Here is a 17,502-nt window from a genome sequence, read left to right as displayed (position 1 = left end):
GGAATTGGGGGCTGGGAACACCCAACTCCAATCCACTGTAGCCATTCCGTCCGGCCTGGGAGGAAAGAGGGAAAAACTGGCATCAGAGCTTTGCAGCTTGACAGCTGAGAAACACAGGTAAAGAGGAAGAGGGTCACAGAGGGACAGGTCTACTGAGGGACAGGTAAACAGGGGACCCTCCCCCTTGGTGATGGTGTGATGTTGGAATTACGAGCAAGGGAAACCATCATTAACAATATTGCAAATCACAGTATCTCAATTAATAAAATTTACAAAGAAAATGGAACTGGAGTGATAGCATAGTGGGTAGGGCATTTATTTGCCTTATACGTGGCCAACAGGGGTTCGATTCCTCCGTCCCTCTCTAAGAGCCCGAAAAGCTACCAAGAGTATCTCGCCCGCACCGCAGAGCCTGGCATATTACCCGTGGCGTATTCAATATGCCAAAAACAGTAACAAGTCTCACAATGGAGACGTTGCTGGTGCCCGCTCGAGCAAATCGATGAACAATGTGAGGACAGTGTGACAGTGTGACAAAGAAAACAATCACAACAACAATAGGTGTCCTTTCCCCACGACTCACCATAGGAACCAAAGCCCTATTTCCTAAAGTTCCTTGGGACCCTTCAAATATTTGGTGCAAAAGAAAAATGGACAAGACCCCCTGAATGTGAATGCAATTCTTTTTGAGTCCGTCTCCCACAGTTGCTGCTACGCTGAGTCACACACGTGAATCTTCTGACTCACGACTAAGACAGACCAGTCTCTGGGCTGAAAACTCTGGGGAGCCTTTGGGAGGGGGGTGGGCCAAGTGCCCGCCCTACCAACACCCTGGCACCAACACCAAGCCACACCCACCTCTGCCGCCACAACAACGACCCAACTCTCCCTCTCCACGACTAGTCTGCAGCGACACCAAACTGAGAAAATTCCAGGGGCTCAGTGTTCAGGCTGACATCTCCAGGGTCTTCCCAGACTGCAGGTGGGCAGCCCACCACGCACCCACACCAGCCCCCCATACTTCCAGAAACCCCAGCAGCCACGGCCACCTCCCACGGCTGATGCCATGTCAACTCATCAGCCCAGTCCTTCAAATCCTGAACTGTCTGGACTTCCAGGCTGCATTCAAGTCCCACAATATTGAAATTGCAGCAGGAGCACACCAGATTAGACGGGAAAAATAACACAGAAGCCACATAAGCCTAACAAACAAAAACACACATGGCTCAACTAGCAACAGATAATTTAGTAAATCCTCAGACAAGGACTTAACAACCCTGTGGTGAGATATAAAATGATTTTCACCAATTTTTCTCTTACTGAAGTATTTTTGATAATCTTATCAGCCATTTATTTGTAATTATAATATAAAATAAATAATTGTGTGCCCCCGAAAGGGGTAAGGTGGAGGAGCTGGGAAAACGCAAACAACGGAGGACTGAAAGGCACTCTGTGGTGGGAATATCGAAATCCTGTAATAACTGTACTGTGAACAACAGGGTAAACTACGGTGTTTAAATCACTGTATCACTGTATCACTGTCATCCCATTGCTCATCTATTTGTTCGAGCGGGCACCAGTAATGTGTCTCATTGAGAGACTTACTTATTGTTACTGTTTTTGGCATATCCAATACGCACGGGTAGCTTGCCAGGCTCTGCCGTGTGGGCTCCATACTCTCGGTAGCTTGCCGGGCTCTCTGAGAGGGGCGGAGGAATTGAACACGGGTTGGCTGAGTGAAAGGAGAAAGCTGTGCTATTGCTCCAGCCCATGGTGTTTAAATAAAGTATTTTATTTTAAAAATGTTTTTGAACAGAAAGCACAACAGAAAGAGCACCTGGAGCAAACAGCAGTAATGCTGGGATTCTCAGATTGGAAATTTCAAACAGCTATAGATATTCTGAGCTCTAAGCAGTGTTTCTGAGACGGAGGCAGCGAGAGATTAGGGCCCTGTGTAGGCACCAGGATATTCTAAGGGACTCAAAGTGATAATCAAGTAAATGGGGAGGAAAATATGAGATTGGGTCCCCGACCAGTTTGAAAAAGATTGAGAAACACTGCTTGAATAAACAAGGCAGACAATAAGAACAAATAGGCAATGTAATTGGAGAGAAATTCGAAGAAAGAACAAAAAAATAAATGCTACAGATAGAAATATTAATACAAAGGAAGAATTCTTTTGTTTGTTTGTTTGTTTGTTTGTTTGGGGACACACCTGGCAGTGCTCAGGTGTTATTCCTGCCTCTGCACTCAGGACTCACCTCTGGCAGGCTCAGAGGGGGAACCTGTGGACTGCTCTGAGATCAAACCCAGGTCGACCACTTGCATGGCAAGTTCTCTGCGTGCTATACTATCACTCTAGCCCCCAAGCAAAGAATACTTTTGATCGGCTTATTAGACTGAGCCCAGCAGAGGAAAGAGTCTCTGAGCTGAGAATAGAAGTTGCTAGAAACCAATAAAACTTAGAAAAAAAAAAGACTTAAAAAAGGAAAAAATGTCCAAGACGAAACTTACAGTGTAATAGACAAATAGGGATGTAGCTTATGGTAGAAAACATGTTTTGAAAGACTCTGGATCAGGTTTCCAACACAAATACACACAAACACACACAGGTGTAACATATGCCTAATGGGAATTTGAAAGGAATTTGAAACAATAATAGCCAATTTTTTCTCTCAAATTAATATCAGACACTAATCCACAGATCTCATAACAACAAATAGAATCTATGTACTCTAATAAGTAAGTTAGGCAATGAGAACAAACAGGCAATGTAATTGTAAGTGGACATAAATTCTAAGAACAAAAAAATAAATACCACAGATAGAAATACTAATGCAAAGGAAGAATGTTTTTATTTGTTTGGGGGCTACAACTGGCAGTACTCAGGTGTTACTCCTGGCAGGCTCAGAGCAACAAATAGAATCTATATGAACATGAACACTTAATCTTAATGTATAGGAAATGAAAGATAATGAAAAATCTGCAAAAATATCCAGAGGTTAAAGCCCACATTGCTTGTAGAAAAAAAAAATTAAAATAGCCAACTTCTCAGAAATCATGCTAAGAAGAGTACAGCGAATTACTTTTAAAAATCAAGCAATCTAACCTGACATTTAGGATATCCAAGAGTGAAATTCTTAACGTCTGCTTGCTACCATTCTCTTCTCTTCTTTGTAGACCAGTAGGCAGAAAACTCTTTTAATGGTTTAACTTTTCAACTCCATGTTATGAATTTTGGGAGGTCTCTTTAAAATCTTTATAGTTTTAGCTCACTGGGCTTCTACAATAACTAACTTTGGTAATGACATTTCCAAAAATTCTTTCCGTTCAAAACACCGATTACTTTCCCTTACTCCTCATTCAATTGGGGAATTCTGAATCGTGTAGCTCATGTAATAGTGAATGTCTGGGGGTAAGTAATGGGTTATTGTCTGCTTAGAGGGAACAGATTGTCTCTACTGAGGGACAAGATCATGAAAAGTTTGTCTGGACAAGATTTTGTTAATAGTTTCCAAGCCTAGCAGGAAGGAGTGCTGTGAGGATGGCATCTAAAAGGGCATAGAAGGGGCTGGAGTGATAGCACAGCGGGTAGGGCGTTTGCCTTGCACGTAGCCGACCCGGGTTTGAATCCCAGCATCCCATATCGTCCCTGAACACCGCCAGGGGTGGTTCCTGAGTGCACAGCCAGGAGTAATCCCTGTGCATCCCAAGGTGCGACCCAAAAAAGCAATAAATAAATAAAATAAAAAATAAAAGGGCATAGAAGACCTGGCATAGTACAGGGGCCAGGGACATCACTAAAGGGTTGGCACACATGTGCCAGCACCACTTGGCTTCTTGGCCACTGCTAAGAGCACTGCTGAGGACCACCCGACCCCTCTTCCCACAAATAAATCAAAAGTCCCATCATGCTTCCACAATACCTACCGATTTCAAAACTGCCATCGATAACACCCACCAGTGAAGAAGGGATATCAAACCTCCTCTCTATCTGAGTGATGGTGCTCTTCAAATAACCTTCTGCCAGAGCTTTGGCAAAGTAAACGAAAGACAAAGCGCCCAGGAACACCTGGAAGATAGGACAGATCATACATCGTCTGACTGAGCCTGACACGCAACGGGAAAGTCACTAAACAAAAGTGCCTGTCAAGAACAACACAACACGCTGTCACTGCAATCCATCAAGAATAACGTGACAGGCCCATTCAAGAGTAAGGTGGCACGCTTGTCACTGCAGCCAGTCAAGGGCAAGGAGACACGTTTGCTGCACTCACTCACTCACGGCAACGGACTTCCTTCAGCCTCTCATTACATCCCCCAGAGCAGATTCGCTCAGAAATAGAGATTATTTGTAGAAATAAGTACCAGGAGGTTGACTCCATGGCTTGGAGGCTGGCCTCACATTCTCGGGAAAGGGCAACTCAGAGAAGGGATCACCAACTATAATGTAGTCGAAGGCCATATGGGGGAAGGGAGTTGCGGGCTGAATGAGGGCTAGAGACTGAGCACAATGGCCACTCAACACCTTTATTGCAAACCACAACAGCTAATTAGAGAGAGAGAACAGAAGGGAATGCCCTGCCACAGTGGCAGGGTGGGGTGGGGGGAGATGGGATCGGGGAGGGTGGGAGGGATGCTGGGTTTACTGGTGGTGGAGAATGGGCACTGGTGAAGGGATGGGTTCCCGAACTTTGTATGAGGGAAGCATAAGCACAAAAGTGTATAAATCTGTAAATGTGCCCTCAGGGTGATTCACGAATTAAAAATAAATAAATTAATTTAAAAAATAAAAATAAATAAAAATAAATAAAACTACTGCCAGCTCTCAAAAAAAAAAAACAAATATGAAAATGAATCTATGTATATATGGACATTGTTTTTTTTTTTTTTTTTTTTTTGCTTTTTGGGTCACACCCAGCGATGCTCAGGGGTTACTCCTGGCTCTGCACTCAGGAATTACTCCTGGCGGTGCTCGGGGGACCATATGGGATGCCGGGGATCGAACCTGGGTCGGCCGCGTGCAAGGCAAACGCCCTACCCGCTGTGCTATCGCTCCGGCCCTGGACATTGTTTTTTAATAAAGATGCAAAGATAAAAAAAAAGAAATAGAGATTATTTCTAAGTATATGTGAGAATTCTTTTTTTCCTCCCAAATTTTCTTTTCCTTTTCCTTTTCTTTCTTTCATCCCTTAAAGAAGCTCTTCTTCAACATTTTCCACTCAAGAACTGTTTTTGCCTGAGAAAATTTTATGTGTTCCTGAGTATATAAAACAGATCAATCAAATACTTCCTGGTAATCATGAAGTCATTTATTTAATTTATTTTTAAAAATATTTTGGTTTGGGGGCCATACTGGGTGGGCTTACTTCTTTTTTTTTTGAGTCTCTCCAGCAAATTTGCATTTATTTTAAAATTCTCTTGTAATGATTTTAATTAAATTCCTCTTTCAGGATTATAAAACAGACATGTGTCCATCTCAACCTGTGATATAATGCCTAGAAAATTAATTTACAATTTACAATTCACCCACATGATTTTTTTAATGATTTTTTTTTTTTTTGCTTTTTTGGGTCACATCTAGTGATGCTCAGGGGTTACTCCTGACTCTGCACTCAGGAATTACTCCTGACAGTGCTCAGGGGACCATATGAGATGCAGGAATCAAACCCAGGTTGGCTGTGCACAAGGCAAACGCCCTACCTGCTGTGCTATCACTCCAGTGGGTGGGCTTACTCCTGACTCTGTGCTCAGGCATCCTCTGTAGGAGATGGAGGTGCTCGCCAGACCACATGTGCTGTCAGGGATGGAACCCGGGTCTGCTGTGATCAAGGCAAGATTTCACTTGCTGCGCTAATTCTCCAATTCCAAGCAATTAATTTTTTTTAAAAAAATCATAAACATTTAAAGCCAGAAAAGAAGTATGTAGTCATTTAACCCACATGATGTGGCCACTTGCTTTCACTGCCTGGTAAGACAGGTTTCTGCACCCAGGATAGCATTCTAAGCAAATGCAAATTACCGGTCTTCACTACATCATACAATGATATTACCCGGTTCTTTGTTACCCCACCTTTAGTTCCCCACAGCACGGCTGTTTCTCAGAGGAGGAGGAGGAGGAATATTCTGATTTGCAGGAAGGTCTTTCAGCAGGATGCACGGAAGTTTTACGAAATAACTGCATCTTCTCTCTGGATGCACTGTCCATTATGGAAAGGCTCTTCACTCTGATCTGTCAAAGTCAATTTTAAAAATAGAAGATTTTTTTTTAAAGAGCATTTTATTCAAAAATCTTCAGTTGAATGCACATTTTTTATCCTACGGTAAGCGTGTTTCTATAGACAGTGTTTGATGTGAAGCCCCTGATTTCACCACAATAGCTTGGCAAATTTTTTCAATTAAAATCTACCAGGATATTTGATGAACTAATTCCACTACGGAAATGCTGTAGCCCAGTGATCCTTCTCAATTCTTCCACTTGAAGCCCCATTATGGCAAAGAATAAATTTAAAGGTTGCCTTTGGAATAAATAAGGAGGCAGAATTTTTCTAACTTTGTGGTCTTGCCAGCTTAACTAAAAGTGAGCCGGAAAGGAAGAAGAGGAACTCAACCATTTGAATATTGATTCATTAGAATTAAGTCCTTAAAACCTTTAAATCTGCAGTTTAAGGAAAAATGGAGAGAAAAGATCAATGCTCATTGAAGGTCTCTTTCCCCTCGGGATTCCCATTGGGCTGCCACAGACCAGCAGAAAAGCTTCCAAGATGCCCCAAACAGAAAAGGTTCAGTTCGTGTATCCTGTTCATTTGACAAATAGAATGCAGCATGCATGATTTATGACTCGAGCTTAGGTTTCATTCAAATGAAAGTTGTCTCTGGCTTGCCTGAAAGAAAGATAGCTTTCCTGTGTGTGCTTCATTTTCTCCTGTCCTTACCAAGCCCCAAGCAAGCCCACAGGCTTCTCTGTCTGTTCTCCTCCCGTGCTACAACCCCCTGAGGAAGCCAGGTAGTTTAGTACCTGACACTTGCAGAGCTCAAAATTACATAACTTCTTTATTAGTACACGTAGGGTTATTGGCTCATGCACTTCTTTGCTGATAGAGAATGTCTATTATTCTGACAGGAACTAGAAGAATAACCTTCTTTTGACAAAGAATTACCTTGATAACAAAATCACATTAAGATATCACAAAGCCAGAAAATACCTTGGATAGAATTTAGAGATGCTCAAGTACTAAATAAAAGCCTAACCAATCCTAATTAATGAATAAACGTTTAGTTTAAAATGCAGACATTAATACATATAAGAACTTTTATCCACCTAAATTATCACTTAAAACTTTCTAGTACCAAGATATCACATAGGATGCCTTAAAGACATACAATTTCCTGTGAAGACATACAATTTTCTAACTTCCCAGTGAAGTTAGAAAAAACAGAATTCAAAGTGAAAAATCAAATAGAAACCTCAGTAGATGTATCATATCAGGTGATAAAATTTCTCATTATTTCTTAATTTTTATTTATTTATTTATTTATTTATTTATTTATTTATTTATTTATTTTGCTTTTTGGGTCACACCCGGCAATGCACAGAGGTTACTCCTGGCTCTGCACTCAGGAATCACCCCTGGCAGTGCTCAGGGGACCATATGGGATGCTGGGAATTGAACCCAAGTCGGCCACATGCTAGGCAAATGCCCTACCTGCTGTGCTATTGCTCCAGCCCCTATCTCTTAATTTTTAAAAGACAGAATTCTAAGAAACTAAGAACCAAAGTGACCAGTACCTGACAGCAATTGAATCTGAAATCATTAACACATTTTTGCCAGAACAATAGAAATGGAGTTTAGAAAACACTGTTCTAGAATGCTAAATGGGTTTATTTACTTTAAAACTACTGAAAACTTTATCTTTGGTAGGGTGGAGCATCAAGTCCAAACCTTGGGCTTCACCCCTCAAAGGCCAATGCTCTACAGCTGATCAAATCCCTTTCCCTAAGCACTTTTAATTAAACTCTTTAAATAGAGAGACCGAGGTGGGCTGGACCTATTGCTGATAACCAAAAATAAATAAATAAGTACTGGTGAGAGAAGACAGGGATAAGGCCCTTGCCTTACATGCTGCTGGTCCCTGTTGCTGCATCATACGATTCCTCAGCGCCACCAGGAGTGATTCCTGAGCACAGAACTAGGAGTAAGTCCTGATTGCCACCAAGTGTGACCCAGCACCTGCCCTAAACAGAATAGAGAAAAATAGGGAAACGACCCAGATGTCCAAAAAATTATAGTATTTATACAATGAAATCTTTGAAGCCATTGGGAACCAGTATAACAAAGTATAACAAGGTAAATGTCATTATATAGAGCTATTTTCTTGACAGAATTGATTTTGAAGCGAAGGCAACCAAGAAGTATAAATGACATTCTAATTTATAAAAGGAACATAACATATGGAAATCCCTGGGAAGAAAGCTTCAGAAAAGTTAATTTTTTAAAAAAAGTTACCATTCATATTTCTAGATGGTGAGTTGCAAATGATATTTGGTAAGGGCGGGAAGGGACACGCCTCTTGCTCTGCACTCAGGAATCACTCCTGGCGGTCTCTGAGATCATATGGGATGCCAGGATCTAATCCCGGTCTGCTGAGTGCAAGGCAAGGGCCCTACCCATTGTAATCTCTCTCTCTCTCTCTCTCTCTCTCTCTCTCTGGTCCTGCGCAAATTATTTTTAAAAACTATTCTATGTGCTCATATTTTTTATTTTTAAAATAATTAGCACACATTTCTAATATAAAAGATACAAATATAAAATATCATTAAATAAAACAGATAAACCAGAAATATTTTTAAACGGTTTAGTTTTACAGTTGGCATTTTTTAATTTAAAATGCAAACACCTCTCAAGAGATGACCTGCATGATTCAAACTGGCCTTTTGTTTGAGAGGTTCACACTGCAAATTGTTCCAGAGACCAGAAAATACAAATAAATGGTTGAATAAAACATACCTTCGTTTACACAAAAAGTATTCTCTGAATGTTTCCTTTTGAGAGAGCACAGTTGGCGGTGCTCAGGGCTTCACCCTGGCCCTGTACTCAGGATCTCTCCCAGCAGTAATCTGTACTCTCTCACTGGCCCCCACACTGATCTTTAAAAGATCCAATGGTTACATCTAGGACGTTAATGCTAAAGAGAAGAAAAGTCCCACTGAAATCAATATGAAAAGGAAAGAGTTCACAGCACTTGCTTTATTTCCTTTTATATAGCACAAATATCACTCCAGCCAGAGTTCAGAAGTTATAAGAAAAAAGAACCCAGCCCTCCTTGCTTACGCTATGTTAAGGCACAACTAAGATACTTTTTTTGGAAGCAGGAATAAAATACTGACACTGCTGGAAATAGGGCCGCAGCCTCGCTTTACTGGATCAATCATTGTACCTGGGGGGGCAGGGGGACTTCTTTGTCTATTATCTCAAGTACAGTATTCTCCATGATCTCAAATATAGTATCTTTCAAGGAGGTTACAGTTTAGCATCACTGTGAGAAGTGGGTGTGGGCGGAGCTCAGTGATAGCAATTTATTTTTGTCTGTTGTGGGGGCACAACTAGTGGTTGTCAGGGCTGACTTCTGGCTCTGCGCTCAAGGGTCACTCCTGGTGGACTCGGTCTACCATATGTGGTTCCGAGATTGAGCCTGAGTCGGCTGCACGCAAGGCTCTTCCTGCTTTCCTGTCACTCTGGTCCCTGGGACATGAGTTGTTAAGGCCCAGGTGCTTTCTGGGCTTCTCTCCTCCTCCTCCATCCCTCTCCTCCCCTTCTCGCCCTCTCTCTCCTCCCGTCCTCTCCCATCTTCATTTGCAATGGCAGAAGTAGAGCAGGAACAGAGTCCTCGAGAAGAATCTGTCTCAACTCATTGCTCGTTCCATCCAAGTAGGCACAAAGGCCCCCTGGCTGCTGTCTGACTGATCCTGGAAATCAAGTTAAGATAAACCCAGCAGTTTCCTCTTTTTTTTTTTTTGGTTGGGGAAAAAAAGTGGAACTGTAACTGTCTTCTCTCATGGATTAGAAACCCATCTCCCATGCTCTAAGAGCCCACAGGGCTGGAACAGGTCACACTTGGATCTGGGAACTGCCCTGAGTTTGTGTTTATTCCCGGGGGCAGGTGATTCAGCAGTCACCCCAAAGACCCCCGTAGTATCAGTATGGGACATCCTACACCTTCCCCCCACCTTATCTCCCTCATTTCCCCTGGAGCCCCCCACAGCCTGGATGGCCTTGCAGGCAGCTGCTTGCTAGCAAGGTCGGATGGCACACTTGGAAAGCTTTTCCCAGCTTCCACAGACAGGTACTACTTCTGTGTCCGGTGACAGACACACTTCTTAAAGCAACCTTCAAGACAACCTTCCAAACTCGCTAACCTCCAGAACAAACCTCAACAAGGTGCCACTCCAGTTCCTATTTCAGAGACAGCGTTTCCGCTCAGAACAGTGAAGTGACATCTGACCAGGGACCCCACTCGTGAAAATCAGGGTTAGCATTTGCTCCCACTGCTCAGGTCCTCTGGCTTCTTGGACCAACGTCTAACCTAACGAGAGGCCCGGCTACTTTTCCTGGAGATGTGTTTTGGATCCGGCCCAAACCTTGCAGAACCTAAAGACCTATTAACCTTTCTCCTGAGACAAGTGACATGCTCGTCACAAAACGTGAAGAGCAGATCACCCAGCCTTACCTGCAGGTAGAGCTAGCCTCCAAGGTGCTCCGAAAAGGCTGGACCACAGTGCAGACAGAAGGAGAGTCCTACAGGGAAGTGCTACAGCCGCGTGGAACAGTCCAGCTAGCCGGGGAGTGCCGGGGTGGACCGGGTGCAAAGACAAGATGAAGGGCACAGACTTCCCACTGGGCAATCTCTTCTCTTTCTCCTCTCCTCCTGGCCGCCTTTCTCTGGCAGGCAGCAGAGAGCTGGCCACGCTGGCAAAGCCCCCGACGTGCCACTCAGTTCCCAGGGCACAGAGAGAGCTGAAGCTTTTGAGCCATTTCTCTTGCAATTTGCTGAAGTTTAAGGCCACACGTGATAAAGCTTTCTTTATGGGCGAGAGGGAAAAAAAGAAAAGACCACTTGTGATCTTACTCGCCTGTTCCCAGCAAACACCACTGCAGGGGGCAGAGAGTGAGGGAACAGGAGCAGAGGGACGGAAGTTCGCAGCGAAGACCTGTCCTTCTTCCAAGTTTGTAAGTCAACCGCCCTTGAGGACATCACTGGGATCCTTCTGTTTTTTGTTTTTTTTTGCTTGTTTGTTTGTTTGTTTTTTAAATCCTTGTGAGCTAAATGTCTGCCTGATTCTTTTTCCTATTGGGATTCTAGAGCGGCAGGGACCACAAATGAGGTTGGAATCCTTCAAGTTCTGCAGGGCTCTCTCCTGAGTGCATTCTCAAAGAGTTAATTCTCAAAGACAGGAGCAGTTGCTTTTGTTTTTAATAATTTATCTTGTGCCAAGGAAAGGAAACTCCTTTCAGAAAGACATTCTATAATTCTAATCATTTGTGTGTGTGTGTGTGTGTGTGTGCCAAGAGTACCATTTTAGAGTATTTTGAGTAGCATTAGCTTGTGTTTCATTTATGTTAATGAATGAAGTTGCTATCAGAATTTCCCAAATTCCATAATTTCTTAAATAGCTAAAATTCCATCTCTCTCGGAGAGCCCGGCAAGCTACCAAGAGTATCCTGCCCGCATGGCAGAGCCTGGCAAGCTCCCCGTGGCATATTCGATATGCCAAAAACAGTAACAAGTCTCACAATGGAGACATTACTGGTGCCCGCTTGAGCAAACTGATGAACAATGGGAAGACAGTGCTACAGCTAAAACTCAGATCTAGTCCCTTAACTTTACTGATACTCTAACTTCTGTGAGGCCAAATTTTAATTTTAAACAAACAAACAAACAAACAAACAAAAAAACAGGGGCCGGAGAGTTAACATGGGGCTTAAGATGCTTACCTGGTATATGACCAGTTCTGGTACAATCTCCCATAATGCGTAGAGAGCAACCCCACAAACAATTCTGTGGTCAATAAAAAAAAATAAAACATATTCATAGGGTTGTTTTTTGTTTGTTTGCTCATATTTGGTTGTTTTATTTGGGACCATGCACAGCAGAGCTCAGGGATTACTCTTGGCTTTGTGCTCAGGGTAATGCTGTGCCAAGATCAAATACAGGTTGAGTTGAGGATTAAATTATAACATGTATTCCAAATTGCATTGTAAATAGAAAAGCACTTAATGGCTGGAATGCATCATGGCTGCATATATAACTTCAGTTGAGCACTAATTTATAAGCAAATATTACAAGTACAATTAAATACAAAAGAAATAAAAAGGCCCAGATACAAACAATATAATAAAACTCTCACTCAAACAATGATATGTTTAGATTCTGATGGATTTTATTTTAGCAATCAAATCAAGCTTTGCAACCTTTGCAAGAAATGTTGGGTTTACAAAGATCTATTTGCTTTGCAAAATAGATCTTACATTTTCAACATACGAGTGGCCATCAGCACATTGAAGGGGAGACAGTACTACCCAACCCAGAGTGCCAAAAGCATACTTTTGCTCCCCAAGAAATGTGATTCTCTCCCCACACACACACCGAGAGTGTCATCTGTTAGATCCCAAACTTATATGAGATTCACTCTTGAATATGATTCTTTTTTCTGAAGACTTAGAAGTTCATAGTTAATGCCACTGTTTTGAATGTTCATGCTACTTATTCCACATGATGTTTGGAGCTTGTCTACACACCATCACATTGAATTGTGTCCTAGTTTCTTATTCCAGACCAGGACTGGGCATGTGTTTTCCCTGTACTACTTTACAAACAGACTGGAGTTACAGCACAGCAGGTAGGACGTTTGCTTTGCATGCGGCCGACCTGGGTTCGATTCCTCTGTCCCTCTTGGAGAGCCAGGAAAGCTACTGAGAGCATCCCGCCCGCATGGCAGAGCCTGGCAAGCTCTCCGTGGTGTATTCAATATGCCAAATACAGTAACAATAAGAATCTCATTCCCCTGACCCTGAAAGAGCCTCCAATCGTTGGGAAAGAGGAGTAATCAGAGGCTGCTAAAATCTCAGGGCTGGGACAAATGGAGACATTACTGGCGTTGCTCGAGTAAATCGATGAACAATGGGATGACAGTGACAGTGATACAGTGATGTATATGTGCATATATGTATATATATATATATTTCCCTTTATGATTTGTTGCCTACTATTTGAACCCATCAAATATGGTGTGGTGCTTAAGCAGAATGGGTAGGGAGTGTCTTATGACGTGTTGCCCTGTCCAGGAACACATTCACTCAATCATAAGGCCCAGCCCAAGCATGTGGGGAGTGGCCTTGAGCATGGTGGCGGTTGGGTTTGGGAGGTTCTCAGCTGACTGGGTCCCTTGGGGCAGGGAGGGCTCTCCCGCCCCACTCTGGGGTGCCCCAAGTGAAATGGCCTGGCATGGGGTACGGTGGCTTTGGCTATGGCAGGCATCATATTGCTCCCTTCCAGTAGAAAAAGCCACCTGATCTGGATGGTGGCTGATGAGATTATCTGGGGCTGACAGGAGGTGGCTTATGGGCGTGACCCCTGTGTCACCAGAGCCTGGGGGTGGGGGGGAACAAGCAGAGGATCCCCGCTCCTGGTTCCATTGAGCCCAGAGCCCAAGGTCACAAAGTTCCTCATTGCCTGAGTTTTGTCAGACTTCACTCCTGCATGAGGCTCAGCCTGAGTGTGTGGGGAGCGGCCTTGGGACATATGCCTTTAGTTCTCACTATTCTAGATTTTTCTCTGCTCTCACTTAGTATCTTAACTACCTGATGATTTTACTGTCGGAACAACTCTAAGTTTTATTCCCAAAACACCAGCTTCCTTAGTGGTCCTGCCTAGTGCTCTAGTTTCCCATCAACTTTACTATTCAGTATGAATTTATTTTATAAAAGAAACGATTCCAGCTTGGTGAGTTAAGCTAATGCATTTCCTCTCCTGAAGACTCAGGGACAAGGTGAAAGAAAATAAGTAGGGGCAAGTTAAACTCCGGGTTATGGGACCATCCTGTCCCTTGCTGAGAGTATCCCTCATTTGGAAACTTCTTCCAAACAGAGTCTGAATGATTAGACACAGGAAGAAGATGTTTCTATCTAATAGTGAAGGGCACCATTCTTCCTCCCACCCTTTATTCCAACATGAATTCAGGTGAGGGAGCAAGGAGCAATGTCAACCGGTAGCTAGTTAAGAGCATATCCTGTATCCTAGCCCATCTCACCCAATTTGGGTTGTATTTAGTACTATAACCCAGTCTTCTGTCTCCATTGCCACTATTGGCTCTTGCAAGTGAATGGGCACTTGTATGATGGACACGAATTTCTGTTACATAGAACTCTTGCATGGCCCATCTGCCTTCATGGTCTTCTCTGAGTTTCTCATCCATTGCTTGATTCATGGAAGACAGAAATAAATTCCCTCCTCTAATTCTCAACTCCTAATTCCAGAGAAGCTGGACATTTTGAAGTTGGACAATTATCTGAAGTTCATGACAGAAGAGAGCTCCCAGATGTCACTAAAGGTAAAAACTCGAATACAGGGAGAACATTTCTGCTCACTACAATGACGTGAGTCCTTCAAAACACTGAGGTTTGCAGTGGAGACAGAGAGATGTAACAGAAGAGGAGGAAATTGGAGTCTCAAAGTCGAAGGGAGAGTCACGTGCCTTTGCTGTTTACAGATTCAGAGAGGAAGGGAAGGAACGCTGCCATGTTGAGTGAGGGTCCCCGAAAATGTTCACCAAGAAAAAGGGTCCCACAGCCCTAAACCACAAGGCACTGTGTTCTGTTGCCAACCTGAATGAGTTCTGTAGTGGGGTTTACAGTCCAAGTTCAAATTATCTTAGAAGAGCCCAAGCTCCCACCCACCTTGACTCAATCTTGAGGAGATGCCAAGCAGAGCTTAACCTAGCCCCTGGCAATTCTGACCAGCAGCACTTCTGTGAGGTCGTTTATATCACCAGGGTTTTCCTGTGCAGAAATAGGAACCACAGACATCATCTTTACCTTCTTCGAAGGCCCCGAGGACCAGAAAACAAGTAGTCAATGAATTCACCTTGGGCATCTGGCTGGGGGAAGTCAGTCCAGCTGGCCGCAGAGCAAGGAGGGCTTCTCCCTGTGCTGAGAGCAGTCACCTCCCCTGCCCACTCTCCCGCTGGCGCTGGCAGGCCCTGCAGAGCTCAGATGACTCCCTCTGACCCCGCTGTCCAGCCGTTCTCCCAGCCTGACAAATGCTAGTCAGGGGCTGCTCAGTTGAGCCAGAAATGATGTCAGAAAAATGATGAGGACGCATAGTAGTAGCTCCAAAACTAAAAAAAGTCTATGAAGTGCTCCTGGAGAAGTAGTTCCAATACTAAAATAAGCCTATAAAGTGCTTCTGGAGAAGTAGCTCCAAAACTAAAATAAGTATATTAAGTGCCTTATTTCTTGTGTAGCTGGGCGAGCACAAGGCTTTCTAATTACTTAACAACTGGTTTTATGTAGGCTTCTTTTCACTGCTCGGAGGGGTATGGCCCATGTCCCAGGCCCTGCTTGACACGGTTCAGTGGGTTACAGGTGCTCTGTAGAGCTGGCCAAAGAGGGAGTGAGCGTAACCATCTTCTCCCTCTGGCTATCTATTTTAGGCCATGCTTGTCTCTGTCCTTGTCCACTGGTCTGCGTTTGCTGGTTTCACTAAAAATAACCCACTGTCATCCCTCCTGTACTGCCCCGTTACCAAAATCTACAACAGCTGCACAGCCCCTCCAGTGCGGGAACGATAAGGTTGATGCTGACTGCCCAGCGGTTGCTTCCTTCTCCGAGAGTCTGACCATCTCCACAGCAAGACAGTCCTGGAGAGGAACAGAAGGTACAACTCAAGAAGCCAGTCTTGCCTCGTTTGACGGTGTAGTTGAATTCTGTGTGTGTGTAAGCATCATGTATTGAAGGAAGAAAATGCATGCATAAATACTTCACCAATATCACTTGATGAAGGCATAGGAATGTGATTGGTGGAAGACTGGAAGCTTTGGTGAGAGGGGCGCTTGGAAAGCACCTGAGAGCTGAATCTACTAAAGCTTCATAGGAATTAGGATTTTTTTCCCCCTAAGGTAATGGGAAAATTACTGTGTTGACTAAATAACAAAAGTTTTGGCAACTTGGGTAGATGTGACATCTTGCCATTTCTGAGCATCTGAGTTCATTAAAAAGGAGCAGTTTTCTTGGGGTAAAGGGTGGACACATCGGCAGCGCTCGGGGCTTACTCCAGGAGACCATGTGTGGTACAGGGGAGCTAACTGGGGTCAGCTGCATGTGCCTGAACCCCTGTACTGTCTGTCTCTCTGACCTCCACACACGAGCATTTTCAACAAAATAAACATAGATAATTCTGAGCTGTACAGTTAAGGACTCCTGTATGGGGACCTGTAGACAATCTTTTAGGGTCAATAATAGTATTAAAGGAGAAATAAGAGCACTGCTTTATTAGAGTCAGACATCAGAAATTTGGGTATTGAGGTTTTGGTGCTATTTGATCAGAAAAAGGAAACGACAGTCTGGAGTTAGATGAAAATGAACGCAACTCAGATCTCACCAGTGAGAGGGAGGAGCATGGGACCATGGGAAAAGAAGGCCCAGACACTTGGACAAAGTCTTGAAACTTGTACAAAGGCCAATGGATGTCTCACTATAGCACAAGATCTGGGTGATAAAGGGAGCTCTTCCAAAAACTGAACAGAGTGTAGGCTATAAGAAAAACTACATCAAACATAATACCACAGATGTATTTTTATATTGTACATTTTCTTCACATTGTAACATCCATATCAGTGACACAATTGAATAATTTTGGGCATATGATTATTGTAATATTCATATTACATATAAAACCAAGAGGCACTTCCAGTAATTCTGGCAAAAAAAGGAACATCATTATAGTGTCTAAGCTACAAAATAATAAAAATAAATACAATTTAATTTTTTTTTCCTGTACAGATTCTACCTTTTACAAAACATTTATCTGCCATTAACTAGATTACTTAAATACTGGTGATTGGAGGATGAGACGAAGTATTGCTATGCATATTAAGTGCAAGATACATATGAATGGACAAGATTTATTTCAATTGCAAAAGGATCTCATGATCTCTGAATACAATATCTCACTCTTGTGTTGCTAAAATTAGTAAGTTTGGAAACGACTAAACATATGGTTTGTTGAGAGTGGTGAGATTTACATTGTTAAAAACTGTCGTGTCCAAATGACATCCCCTACACGAGTACTTTGGCTGGCAGTTATTTGAAAATATTGCTTTTTAGGAATACCAAATTAAACTAATCCAGTATTCAACAGTTTACAAATATTTTACAAAGTCAAATATTTGGGACATATACACTAAGTTGAAGTTCCCATTGAGAGGTTTGCTTCTTTGTGTTTTTG

The 17,502-nt window shown here is 43.0% G+C and overlaps 1 protein-coding gene and 1 long non-coding RNA gene across 4 annotated transcripts in view; one reads left to right on the top strand and one right to left on the bottom strand.

The window, feature by feature from the left end:
• The window catches only part of SLCO1C1 (solute carrier organic anion transporter family member 1C1), a 49,294-nt gene extending 38,150 nt beyond the window's left edge, over nt 1–11,144 (bottom strand). Inside the window, exons 1-3 of one of the 3 annotated variants that reach the window (XM_055118630.1) lie at nt 10,729–11,144; nt 6,074–6,232; nt 3,931–4,072 (exon numbers count right to left, since the gene is read on the bottom strand). In XM_055118630.1, the coding sequence (XP_054974605.1) occupies nt 3,931–4,072; nt 6,074–6,208 (277 nt within the window). In that variant the 5' untranslated portion in view covers nt 6,209–6,232; nt 10,729–11,144. Of the gene's footprint in view, nt 1–3,930; nt 4,073–6,073; nt 6,233–10,728 lie in introns of those variants that run through there. The other 2 variants (XM_055118629.1, XM_055118632.1) reach the window with 2 other exon arrangements.
• A 36-nt stretch (nt 11,145–11,180) lies between these two features.
• Nucleotides 11,181–16,085, top strand: LOC129399175 (uncharacterized). The gene is made up of 3 exons (XR_008626962.1): nt 11,181–11,228; nt 14,535–14,608; nt 15,710–16,085. It is a non-coding gene; the product is annotated as an uncharacterized LOC129399175 (long non-coding RNA).
• Nucleotides 16,086–17,502: the final 1,417 nt, after the last annotated feature.

The sequence above is a fragment of the Sorex araneus genome, chromosome 10 (genome assembly GCF_027595985.1).
Source record: "Sorex araneus isolate mSorAra2 chromosome 10, mSorAra2.pri, whole genome shotgun sequence".
Taxonomy (NCBI): Eukaryota; Metazoa; Chordata; class Mammalia; order Eulipotyphla; family Soricidae; genus Sorex; species Sorex araneus.
This window is presented reverse-complemented; position numbering and strand designations above follow the sequence as displayed.